This window comes from Mesocricetus auratus, unplaced genomic scaffold, assembly GCF_017639785.1.
Source record: "Mesocricetus auratus isolate SY011 unplaced genomic scaffold, BCM_Maur_2.0 Super-Scaffold_100024, whole genome shotgun sequence".
Taxonomy (NCBI): Eukaryota; Metazoa; Chordata; class Mammalia; order Rodentia; family Cricetidae; genus Mesocricetus; species Mesocricetus auratus.
In genome coordinates, this window is record NW_024429205.1 from 5,926,241 (window position 1) to 5,939,235 (window position 12,995).

At 46.5% G+C, this 12,995-nt stretch overlaps 1 protein-coding gene across 7 annotated transcripts in view; it reads right to left on the reverse strand.

The window, feature by feature from the left end:
* The window catches only part of Mboat2 (membrane bound O-acyltransferase domain containing 2), a 130,686-nt gene that overhangs the window by 5,871 nt on the left and 111,820 nt on the right, over nt 1–12,995 (reverse strand). For all 7 annotated transcript variants that reach the window (XM_040730707.1, XM_005082012.4, XM_005082011.4 and 4 more), the window contains 6 exons: nt 11,982–12,165; nt 10,476–10,668; nt 7,038–7,141; nt 4,824–4,888; nt 2,962–3,094; nt 1,372–1,523 (listed from right to left, as the gene is read on the reverse strand). In XM_040730707.1, the coding sequence (XP_040586641.1) occupies nt 1,372–1,523; nt 2,962–3,094; nt 4,824–4,888; nt 7,038–7,141; nt 10,476–10,668; nt 11,982–12,165 (831 nt within the window). The remainder of the gene's footprint in view (nt 1–1,371; nt 1,524–2,961; nt 3,095–4,823; nt 4,889–7,037; nt 7,142–10,475; nt 10,669–11,981; nt 12,166–12,995) is intronic.

Here is a 12,995-nt window from a genome sequence, read left to right on the forward strand (position 1 = left end):
TGTGTCGGTGACTTCCACAAATACAGGTCATACCTGAGAAATCACCAGAAAATCAGTCCCCAAATCAGCGCTGAGTCTGATGGGACCTTAATTGCTTCCTAAGCTGAAAGTTCAAAGTGACTGACAAAAGAAATATGGGACAGACAATCCAACCAACAGCCCACCCACACTTGAAATGAATGAGCTCTGCTAACATGGACACTTTGACCAATCATTTGTCTTTTCCGTGCAGCCATCAAGCTCAATCCTAATGTCTGCCTCTAATTCTTTGACCACGGACTCTTGTGCTAAGTCACCGAACCCCACAGAAATGAAGAAATGGAGAGAATCAAGCTTCTAATTCCAAAGACATTGTTAACATGTCTTTGAGGAGTAGACGCTGGTGGAGCAGGGACAGATGGAAGATTAACGAAAAAAACACGGACTTCCAGACAGCAACTTCTGAAATACAGAGGACCTCAGCTGTCAGCCAAGTGTAGCAGAGTAAGGAGGAGGCCGTAAGTGCAAATACTTCCCTATGACTAGAAAAACTGAGTTGATTAGTAATAGGTAAAGCACGCCCCCTTTCCTTCTCTAGCCATTTTTTGGACACTTAGGCTACAGCCAAGTCTTCCTGGGATGGGGGCAGGTTCCTCTGCTGGTGCCACTGAGAGAGCCACCTTTGGGCTGAACAGGACCGGCTGCGCCATGAAGGAACTTGGGACTGCTTGGTTTAGGACTAAGAAGAAAATTATAATATACTTAATGGCAGAAATGTAGCTGTGATATTATTATCTTCTGTTTCTGTACTGGCTGGGTTTGTGTCAACTTGACACAAACTAGAGTCATCAGAGAAGGAAGCCATTCAGTTGAGGGAATGCCTCCATGAGATCCAGCTGTGAGCATTTTCTCAATTATTGTTTTCTTGGGGTGCTGAAGAGTATACCCAGGGCTTCCGAATAGAGATAAGCACTGTAGCACTGAGGCACATCCCCAGCCAGTTAAGGTTTTCAATCTCGGAAGTGAAATGGTACAACCCAGGTGGGTGGAGCCATGCCTGGGCTGGTGGGCCTGGTCTACAAGAAAGCAGGCTGAACAAGCCATGAGGAGCAAGCCAGTAAGCAGCATCCTCCACAGCCTCTGCATCAGCTCCTGCCTCCAGGTTCCTGCCCTGCTTGAGTTCCTGTCCTGACTTCTTACAATGATGCACAGTGATGCAGAGAAGTGTAAGCCAAACAGACCCTTTCCTCCCCAGCTTGCTTTTTGGTCACTGCGTTTTGTCACAGCAATAGAAACCCTGACTGAGACACATTCTGTTATTCTATTCAGTTAGTATGGAACTTTGTTTGTGTGCACAGCGACTCCTCTGGGCGGCTGAAGGGTAACACTTACCTGTAAAATGTGAATGACGGTTTTATAGACAGAAGCACAAACGGTACAACCGTGTAACTTATTGTTATTTGTGTTGCTGCCCACGTTATGATGTCATAAAATAATTTAAGTTGAGGAGGTTCAATGAAATAGTGTCTAAAGTTACTTCTCACCTGAAAAGAAAAAGACACAGAAAAGATTTGCTACATCTTTAGATTATATATGATATATATTACATTACACTGGTGACAGCAACGACTTCAAGCCTGTAGAGTAGCATGCTACTTGAGTGCGAACTGCCATTACCATTCTGCCTGTTATCAACAAGCCCGTTTCCTCCAGCACAACTGCACCATTCCACCCCACGATGCAAAACCTTACTGACTGGGGATGTAGCTCAGCACTACAGTGCTTATCTGTATTTCGAGGCCCCAGGTACATTCATCAGCACCCCAGGGAAACGAAACAAGCCGCGCCTCGCCTGACTCCCTGATGCTAGGGACAGAGGAGGACCAAGCTTCTGGGCTGGTGTTGAGACTTCACCATCGCCTGCTTCCTTTCTACCGACCGCCTATCCAAAACTATCCGCTACTCACATACACACGAACTCTCTGCCTTAAATAGATTTTCCTACCATTTCCCAAATACACTAAGGCTTTCGAACTTTTCTAATGTCAGATGCATGCCTAAGATGCAATCTGTGCCCCACTACGCTCCAGTTGGTATTGACTACCAGAAGCTACAGCCTGTGTTACTCTTTCTTGCTGTTCCCTCGGGTACATCAAAATGAGTATCTGCTAGGTTGTTAGATGAAGCTATTTTACCCATAAGGCACCACAATAAGCTTGTTAAAACACACAGTTTGACACATTGCTTCCCTAGTTGATTTTCAAATACTTATACCAATTTATTCTCCTTTTCTCTCCCATAGTATGAAGCTGTCTCATTTGTTTCCCCAAAGCAAACACTCTGCAGGATGGTACTACATCTACAATGTCTTCCAATGGGAACCACCCATCCTCTTCCCTAGGAGTGGTCAAACTCCACTCTGAACAGAGAGAGGACTCAAGGGCTGCAGCCCACAAAACAGAAATATTTTTGAAGAACAGACCTACCCATTCTTTTTCGTTTGGTTGGTTTTGTTTTGTTTTAGTTTTTTGTTGTTGGGTTTATTTTTGGGTGTTTTTCTTTTTTGGGGGGGGTTGTTTGTTTCTTTTGGTTTTTGGTTTTTTGAGACAGGGTTTCACTGTTTAACAGTCCTGGATGTCCTGGAACTCACTCTGTAGACCTCAGACTCACAGAGATCCACCTGCCTCTGCCTCCTGAGTGACGGGATTAAAAGCCACCACCAGGTTCAGACCTATCCATTCTATCCATCTTTATTTTCTCTCATTGAGAAAATGTCATTAGACACATAACACAATTTAAGAACTTCCCACATACCAGGTGCATAGTTTCTCCTGGTATACAGTTGCGTGGAGGCTGGTATGGGGTGAACACTTGCTTCCAAGCAGTCACACGCCTAACTTCTCCTGCACAGATGATGCTGATCACAGCCAAAGAAACAAAGATTCACTCACTGAATTATAAAACAAAAATGTTGATACTTACAGCCCGTGCTGCTAATGTCATTAACACGCCTGTTAGAAATGTCAGATAGTATCCTGGGTAGACCCCATGCCAAATGGCAGAGAGAAAGAACGTCTGGGTTGTTGGACTGAAAGTCGCTCGTTCATAACACACCCTAGAAACGATAGAAACCTTGGAAAGTTAAGAGGAGTGAGCAGATCTGAGTCTAAAAAGCCCATGGGGTCCTTCTCTGACCTGACAGGGTTAGGGGAGCTAGGACAGCAAACAGCACTTCTCCTGGGCACTAACTAGCTGGGTCACTGAGTGTCACCTGATGAGCATAGGCGTTGTTGCTATCTTTTCACCGGTATGTATAGTTACTAAAATGGTCCCTTCCAGTATTTGGGAGTCTATACGCCAGGCTCATTTTCCTAAAGCAGAGGGTGGGATTCAGTGTGAGTTTTCTTAGACAACCACTGAGAAGGCTGGCTGGAAAGCAATGATGACAACGAATGTTGTGTGTCTCAAGAGGTGCATTCGATTGTCACTGTGCTCTTGTGACACTCTGTGGTGCTACTCTGACTGAGGCACCTGTCGTGCGTGCCATTCCCCCCAACCTCACATTGTGAGACACATCCGACTTTCGCTTCTGTGTGTTCTTGCTAGTCCCGCTCCCTTGTGGGATCTACACTCCAGGGAACAGCTGTAAGGTTTTCTGTTGTTATTGCTTTTCAGGTTACTTTATTTTGTATGTATGAATGTCTTGCCTACAAGCACGCATGTGTACTACATGCATGCCTGGTGCCTGGTTCAAGGTCAAGGTTAGAAAAGGGCATCTGGAACTGGTGTTACGGATTGTTATGAACCACCTGTGGCCAGCGAGAGTTGAACTCTGCACGAGTAGCAAATGCTCGGAACCGCTGAGGCATCTCTGCAGCCTCAAGCTATAATGTTAAGGATACCGTGAGTTCTGACTATGGAGTGGGGACTGGGGGACTGGGTGTTGTAATTTAAAAAAGAGGCTCCCAAGAGAAAGATACCATGCGATAGAGCTTTGGTGGAGGGTTTTTTCTAATGAGTGGGAAAAGTTTTTTGTTTTAATGGGTGGGAAAAGAGGGGAGGGGAGAAAGGAGACTGGCCTCTGGGGACAGGAGCAGCAGAAGAGAAAGGGAGGGGGAGAGAGAGGGATATGGAGGGAGAGGGATATGGAGAGACAGGCAGATAAGCAGAGAGAAAAATGGGAGGTAGGCAGGGCCCTTTTAAAAGGGAATTAGTGAATGTGTACAGGTGGTGCTCTTAGTGGCTGCAGCTGAGGGTGTATCCTGTCAGAACCCCAAGGGCAGGCCAGTACAGATGCCCGGGTACAACAATGGGTCTTTTGGGCCTACATGTGTGTGTCCCATGCCCAACATATAAAGAGCACTTCAGTCAGTTCCAGAAATCCAAGGCAAGCCTAGGAGTTGGCTATTTTGTTGTATGTTTTTGTTTGATTTGGCTTTTCAAGACAAGGTTTTTCTGTGAGTCCTGATTGTCCTGGAACTAGCTCTGTAGACCAGGCTGGCCTCGAACTCAGAGATCTGCCTGCCTCTGCCTCCAGAGTGCTGGGATTAAAGGCGTGTGCCATCACTACCCTCTATGCATTTGTTTTTAATCCCAGTAGCTGCTGAGAACACTGGCTACCCCACACATCAGCAGAGCCTGAACCAGGATGAGGTGACACCAACACAGGGATGTTTGTGACTCAGTTCCAAGCGTTGCTCCGGTGCATGCTAATGACATATCTTGGGTAAAATCAAGACCACAATGGCATCCAACACACTGACAATGAAGAATGTCAAGTCAGCAACCTCAACCCCAATCCCGATGCCAGAGCATGCCCAAGGGTGACTCTTGAAGGAACATACCTTTTGAGCCAAAGAGCTGTCTGGATATTCCAATTATCGAGAAACATCTTAAAACTTGTTGACATCTGAAAAAAAAAGGGATCATTTTCGTTGGCCAATAAAATAATGAAGCTTTACGTCTGCGTAATAATGCTTTAGTGTGGTAAGAAATTAAAACTAAAACCACTGGGTAATGATGGCACAGCACTGGCTTCTTCCTCAACACTGTTCTAATACAGAAGAACTTCCATGGAAGTTTCTGTATCTGTGGGAACATCGACAGCCAGAAGAACATTGCCATGTTCTCCCAGGCCATGCATACAGAGGAGTCCTCACAGAGGCTCACACAGTGACCTGCTCGCCTCTGTGTCCTGGATGGAGCAGCCGCCACCCCCCCACTCCCCCTCCATTCTGCCTCTTTCTAGGTGAAGGCTGTCCACAGTCACAGCCAGCCAGCACTGCCTCTCAGGCCCCTGTGACTACTCTAGATCTTGAAGTGCCCCCAGCTCCACACTGCCTCCAGACAGCAATGGGCCATGAACCCCTGGCTTGGGACACCTCTGTGGTCAAGCTTATCTTATTAAATCTAGCACTTCCTGGCTGTGTATGTCTATCTCTGGGCTGCAGCTTGTCCGTTGTCATCCTGTGTAACTGTTCTCCTTCCTCTTATCCAGTTATGGTGATGGTGGGATTAAACCAAGGACCCCCACACGCGGTAAGCGCACAGCCAACCACTGTGGGCAGGTACGTCTCTAGCTCCTTCTAGCACTCCAGAGTCCACAGTCTATTTATCATATCGAGATCTTTGATGTCCTTGTCTAGTTTCCCTTCCTACCCATCTACCTATCAAAACCCTGATCTCTGATTGGCAGGCTGTCCACCATCCCCCCAGGCAGCATGTGGATGATGACTTTGACATTCCAGACCTCCCATACAAGATCCTTAGCTGTAACTAGGCCCCCAATTTACCTGATAGCAACTGTCCCCCCTTGAAAACAGTTATTACAATGCACCGTGTGTGTGTGTGTGTGTGTGTGTGTGTGTATGCACTATGTGCATGTAGTGCTCCTAGAAGCCAGAAGAGGGCACCAGACACCCGGAACTAGTTTCAGAACCAGTTGTGAGCTGCCCAGTAGGTGCTGCGAGCTTTTGAGGCAGTGTTTGGGATGGCTTCTGCTTCTCTAGCCTTACCTCCAGCACATTCGCATGCCGCCCTAGGAACAGCTCGCCCTTTTCAGCCTCACAGGCTGCTCTTCCTCCAGGATTCCCCTGGTTATCTCCCACTCCACCTTCCCTAAGATGAACTGCAGATTTACAAACACTGTATGCCTGCACCTTCCAGGTCAGAACCCACATTCCAGCACTTTACACAGTTCCTGAGGACCCTAAGACAGCACCCCCAGGGGTGGTCTACCACCAGTGAATATGGGGTGAAGGTAGGGGTATTATCCCATGGTCCTCCCTGTCATTTGGTTTTGACATTCTTTCTACCCCCTCCCCTATGAGCCCTGAAAGGGGGTGGTGTAAGCATCCATTTTAATGCCCACAGTCAACAGCCATTGGCTCACCAGTCATGAATCTTCCTGTAAAAATAACCATCAATCAATCCATGTGTGAGACATGTCCCCCATAGTCTCATGCACACAAACACTCCATTCCCAGTTGGCGGTGCTGCTTGGGAGGTTTAAGCGGTCTGTGTTGCTACAGAAAGTGTGTCACTGGAGGTGGACTAGAACAGTTTAAAGACGCATGCCATTTCTAGTTCACCCCATGCTTTATGCTTGCAGTTCAAGATATGAGCTCCTAGGGCCAGAGAGATGGCTCAGAGGTTAAGAGCACAGGCTGCTCTTCCAGAGGTCCTGAGTTCGGTTCCCAGCAACCACATGGTGGCTCACAACCATCAGTAATGAAGTCTGGCGCCCTCTTCTGGCCTGGAGGCATACAAGCAGACAGAACACTGTATACATAACAAATAAATCATCTTTCAAAAAAAGATGTGAGCTCTCAGCATCCTACTCCTACCACCGCCTTCACACCATCATTATGGACTCTCACCATCTGTAAGCCCAAATAAACTCTTTATTCTATTATAAAAACAAAAACAAAAACACAAAGGTCTGGGTACTATTGTGGTCAACACCCATTGACATCACTCTCAGGACAACTCACCATAACTATGAAAGCAACCTGGGACATTTAGATGTCACACGATTAACATCTTAATCATTTACTAACCTCTATTTGCTGGATTCTCAAATTGGAAATTAAGTCCCAACGAGCCACTCCATTCCTGTCATATCCTCTGAAACCGAAGCCTGCAGCATTGTTAATGGCATCAGCTGTCACAAAGTATTAGAAATGTTATTACAATGTATATACAATGTATATGTGGGTACACACATATTAGAAATGCTATTACAATGTATGTACAATATATATGTATATACACACATATCTGTTTTGTTTTGTTTTTTTAAAGATAGATTTTATTTTTATATGTCTGGGTGTTTTGCCTGATTGCATGTTTTATGTCCCATGTACATTTGTGGTGCCCTCAGAGGCCAGAAGAGGGTGTTAGATTACCCTGGGACTGGAGTTACAGATGTTTGTCAGCCACCATGTTAGTGCTAGAAACTGAAAACAGTTCCTCTGTAAGAGCAACAAATGCTCTTAACTGCTAAGCCATCGCGCACACCCTGCAACTCTATCTTCCCAGGAAGTATGTACAATAAACAGTAAAAGTAGACTTTTTATTCAGTCGTATTTGAGAGATTGAATGCTGGGCCTTGAACCTTCTAGGCAAGCCCTTTCCTGGTGAGCTGCAACCATAGTCCACGACTTACTCTAATTTTAAAATGTGTATGTGTGTGTATTTCTCTTTTTGTACATGTTACAATGTATACATGTGTCCATGGAGGTCAGAAGAGGGCACTGGATCCCCTGGAGCTGGAGTTACGGGCAGTTATAATCAACCAAACTCAGGTCCTTTGGAAGAGCAGCAAGTAGTTTGTTGTTGTATTCATTTTTGAGACAAGGTCTCTCTATATTGCCCTGGCTGTCCTGGAACTCACTCTTTAGACCGGACTGGCCTTGAACTCACAGAGATCCACCTGCATCTGCCTCCTGAGTGTCAGGATTATCCCCACTGCCAGGATTAAAGGTGAGCACCACCACCGCCCAGCAGCGAGCATCCTTAACTACTGAGCCATAATCTGCCCAGCCCTGGCTGATTCTAATTTTTAAGAGGTTAGAAACCATTATACACACTGAAAATAATGACCCTATTAAGGGCAGCTGGTTAGCTAACAAAACACCCACTGTGAAGCAAGAGGAGACAGGCGGAATTAAAAAGTCTGGAGTACACGGCAGAATACGGCAGAAAGTGCTCAGCCATATGGAAGGCACTGCTGGTAATCTTCTGCCCCGAGCACAGCACGTCCGTGTTGGCCTTTATTATAGACAGAAACGCACGGGGGAGCCTAATGGCTTCATTTCTTTTCTTCTTAGCTCACGAGAACCCACTCTGTCTGCAGAACCTGCTTTTCAACCCTTTCACCATGGCATTCCATCAGAATCTTTGATTACAAACATGCTCAAGATAGGAAATTTCTGCCCCAAGTAGGTCCTTCCCAACCAACTGAAGTGTTTCTAACTCATACCACCTGTGTCTTGACCGAACTAGTGGAAACCCATCAAAGTGCAGCAAAACAATACGCCTTCATAGACATGGATCCTACCCTCAAATTGTTTATGCCTTATTTCTCATTTGATTAAACAACAACAACAACAACCAAAAAACCCTACAATTTGGTGAGACAGTGAGCAATCGAGATTTATCCTTCTGTCAGGTTTAAGAAGGGTAAACCCATGCCTTCGGTGCTGAGCCTATCAATACGGTAACGTGCAGACTTAACAGGATTAAAGATAAAATCTGCCAAGAACGTGGAGAGAGCCCCACTTTCACAACACACAAGGCTGCTAACAAATCCAAATGGGTATAGAAAACCCATATTCCTGCACCTAGTGATTTAACTAATCCAATGGCACAAATCTAATTTACTACATTTATTTGTTTGCTTGTTTAGTGTGTGTGTGTGGGGGGGGCATGCACGTATGTGTATGTATGACCTCACACACCAGAGCATGTGTGGAGGTCAGAGGACAGTTTCTAGGAGTTAGTTCTCTCCCTCCAACATGTGGGTCCCTGGGATTGAACACAGGTTATCAGGTAGCTAACAAGTGCCTTTACCCATGAGCCATTTCACCAACATCAACACCAACAACTAAAAAAGGAAAAAAAAGAGTTGGTTTGGAATATCAGAGCCTCCTTCATGTTAAATCCAGCATTTAACCAGGCACACATGGATTTTAAGGGATCTCACTTAGCATTAATGTTTAAATTTGGCTAGAATAAAAACAGTGTTGAGGAAATATTAGTTTAAACCCACACAAGGCCATGCATAATAGTGCAAGCTTCTCACTGCTGTTGGCATCCCAGAGATTAGGGAAGGACCTGGAGATGGAAGTCATGGGATGCACAGCCCCTGAACTCAAACAAATTCTCACAAGGTAACATTATCTCCTATTATCACCACATTCACAGGCTAAAGTCATTTGACTAATGTATTTCTGCATGAAAGAAAATATGGTCTCTAGTTCCAAGCTACAGTTCTATACTAAAATAAAGGCAATAGCCAAGGGCCAGGCACCAACTCCTCTGTTGTATGCTCGTTGTAGGTATCCAAATGTTCACAGAGTGTCACATAAACTTACTGACCAGGACACAGTCTTAAGAATAAAGAGGCTTATGGCAAATGACACACAAACCAGGCTCCAGTGCCCCTCAGTCCACTCTCCACCCTCCACCATGCGGGCAGGAGCATGGCTACACTCAGAGGATTCCTGAGGTGATAACATGAAAATGTTGAACACTGGCAGATAAAGTTCATGACAACCATCACCTGGAGCCTCCTGAGGCTTGTGCAGCCGTGCAGCAGAGGGGGAGGGTTGAGAGAGAGTTCTCTCTCCCCAGACCCATCCTTCCCATTCGGTCCCCAACACGCCAGTCACAGTCCAGGCACGTGTACACCTCTTCAGTCTTAAAGGCACAGAACTCTTTAATATGTCCCACCTGGTGGGTGTCATGGACCCTTTTGTGAAATGATGTGATTTCGCACACTTTTCTGGTGCAGTTCCAATCATAATACACTGTCTCTAATGGTGTCATAACAATAAGTGTATTGAAATCCTTCTAAACTATAGGTACCCTGGAGACAGGGACTATGCCATGCATGTTAGTATTCAATCAAGCTCGCAGAACCTAACACACAACAGGCATTAAGATAAGTACCTCAACTATAAACTGATTTTTATCTTATAATAGGCCTTGTTCATGAACTTTGGGGGTTTGTTTCTTAGGCAAAATGACTAACTGTTCTATTTGCTCTTCAACTACATATCCTCAAGAGGGTGCTCTTGAGCTGGATGCAGTGGGGTGCTTGTGAATTCAGCTACTAGCAAGGCTGAAGAAGCAGGGGCATGGCTTGCACTCAGTAGCTTGAGGCCAGCAGGTACAACAGGGCGCAGTCACAGAAAAACAATAAAACCCCCAGGACACTGCCCGAGACCTACAAGACACACTTCAGCAGGGGAACAAGTCTGCATGCTACTTACCTAAGGTCCATGCAAAATAGTACTTAGGTCTGGCAGCCAGAAGAGAGACGTAGAGATAGGTGGCTTTGGCTGGCCACGAGGCAGTGGCTTGGAAGTGCTCATCGATGTTATACTCCACGGGTAGCATGTTGGAGATGGTCAAGTGAAATAACAAGGAGAGTCCACAGACTAGGAGCTTCTCCGTAACTGCTGCCTGGAAGGGGTAGGCGAGAGTCACAAACCTCACAGGACTCCCGTTTGCACTTTTTAGACACGGCCACCAGATACCCCTGAATGCGGCAATGCGGCAACAAACCCTAGTGCTCATGATCAAAACTCAGGAGGCGCCTTGCCCTGGACAGGAATATTTTCACCCTCCTTACCCCCCATCAAAGCAGGGTCTGTCAATCAAATCCATACAACTAATCATGCTAGCCAGCTTGCTCTAGGGATCCCATGTCTGCCTTCCAGGGACGGAAATACAGGCAAGTTGTGACGCCCTACCATGACATGAGTTCTGGAGATCCAGACTATGGTCCCCACGCTTGTGCAAGCTCTTTAGCCACGACGTCACCTCCAGCCCCACGAGCATGATTTGACTAGCATTATTAGGAAGAGAACGTGACCGGGAAAGGAGCCTCCAGTGTTTCCAGTGGTGGACCAGGAAGACAGAAGCCCATGAGGGGCTGCCATGTAGGACCCACCATTGGATAGCATTGCCTTTACTAAGGAACTAGCTGGGCAGGTGGTACAGACATGTAATTCTGGCTGGTTGGGGAGGGAGAGTGAGACGGGAAAATCACAAGTTCAAGGCCAGGCTTCAGAGAAAGGTCACTGTCAGCTTCAGGACAAGAAGGGTGGAGAGGTACTGCACTGTTCCCAGAAGACCGGAGTCTGGTTCCCAGCACCCACCTCAGACAGCTCACACCACCTGTAACTTCAGCTCCAGGGGGTCTTCTGACCCCCATGGATTCCCACCTACACACGGTACACACTCAGACACATAAGCGTCTTTTTTTGTTTGTTTGTTTTGTTTTTATGAGACAGGGTTTCTCTGTATTGTTTAGGAGGCTATCGGTCCAGCCCGGCCTTGAACTCACAGAGATCCGCCTGCCTCTGCCTCCGGAGTGCTGGGATTAAAGGCGTGCGCCACCACTGCCCGGCTCATAAGCATCTTTTTAAAAATGAAAACAAAAATTGGGAATGGAGGACAGAGATGCAATTCAGTGGTAGCATCACTTGCCTTAGTACATTAGCAACACAGACCCTGGCAATGCTCTGGGTTTAATCTCTAACAGCGCACCACATATACTCTTGAACACACACATACAGGCACACATGTGCACACACATGTACTCTTGCACACACATGCATGCACATGCACTCCTGGACACACATACACACTCAGAAAGGAAGGAAAAGAGAAATCAATGGGGGAGTGACGACAAGTGAAAACATTAGACTTTTCCAGAAAACCAGACAGACAAACTATAGAGCCAGAGATCCAGGTGAGCCTCACGCCCTTACGTTTGGAGATGGATCTGCTCTTTCACGCTGCGGCTCTTCTTTTCCGTTCTCACTTGACTGTGACATGTGGGACGGCCTGCCTTCAATGAAAGTGATGTAGTCTTTGTAAGAGCAGAGAGGGCCTGCCAGGATACCCATGAAGTTGCAGGTATAACTTACATACTCCAGGAGACTGGGCATGCGCCTGCAATGAGAGGACACGCTTGTGAGACTCAAGAGACACCTTCAGGGATGAGTCACAGAAACCAGCAGTCGTGAGCTCACTACCGCCACCATCTCCAAAATAAAAGACACCTCAGCTTTCACGAGCATCTACGTAGGAATCTGGGAGGTGGGGCAGAGTAATTCTCTCTACATATCTGTTTTTGAAAACACAATGCTACTTAGTTTTAAGCTCTCAACTTGACACAGCCTACACTCACCTGTAAAGAGAGTCTTCAGGAAGAGTTTTGTAGATCAGGTTGGCCTGGGAGGGATCATCTTGGCTGTTAGTTTATATACGGAGGTCCAGCCCATCATGGGGAGCACTATTCCCTAGGAAGGGAGTCCTGAATGACGCAACTCATCAGGAAGTTAGCTGTGAGCGAGTGTCACTGTATTTATTTTTCTCCGCCCTTTACTGTGGAATGATATGACAACTGTCCCTGCCACCTTGACCTTCTCTGCTATGGTGACCTGTGTCCTGGCTGGTTTTCCTTTTGTCAACGTGACAAACGCTAGAGTTATCTGAGAAGAGGGAACCACAGCTGAGCACATCCTTCCATAACACTGATCTGTTGGCAATCCAGCAGACATTTTCTTAATTAGTGATTGATCCGGGCAGACCCAGCCCTTTGTGAGCAGTGCTACCCCTGGGCTGCTGGTCCTGGGTGTATAAGCAGGCTGAGCAAACCATGAAAACCAAGAGGAGCAAGTCAATAAGCAGCATCCTCCATGGCCTCTGCATCAGCTCCTGCCTCCAGGTTCCTGTCCTTGTGTTCCTGTCCTGGCTTCCCAGGGTGATGGAGCATGACC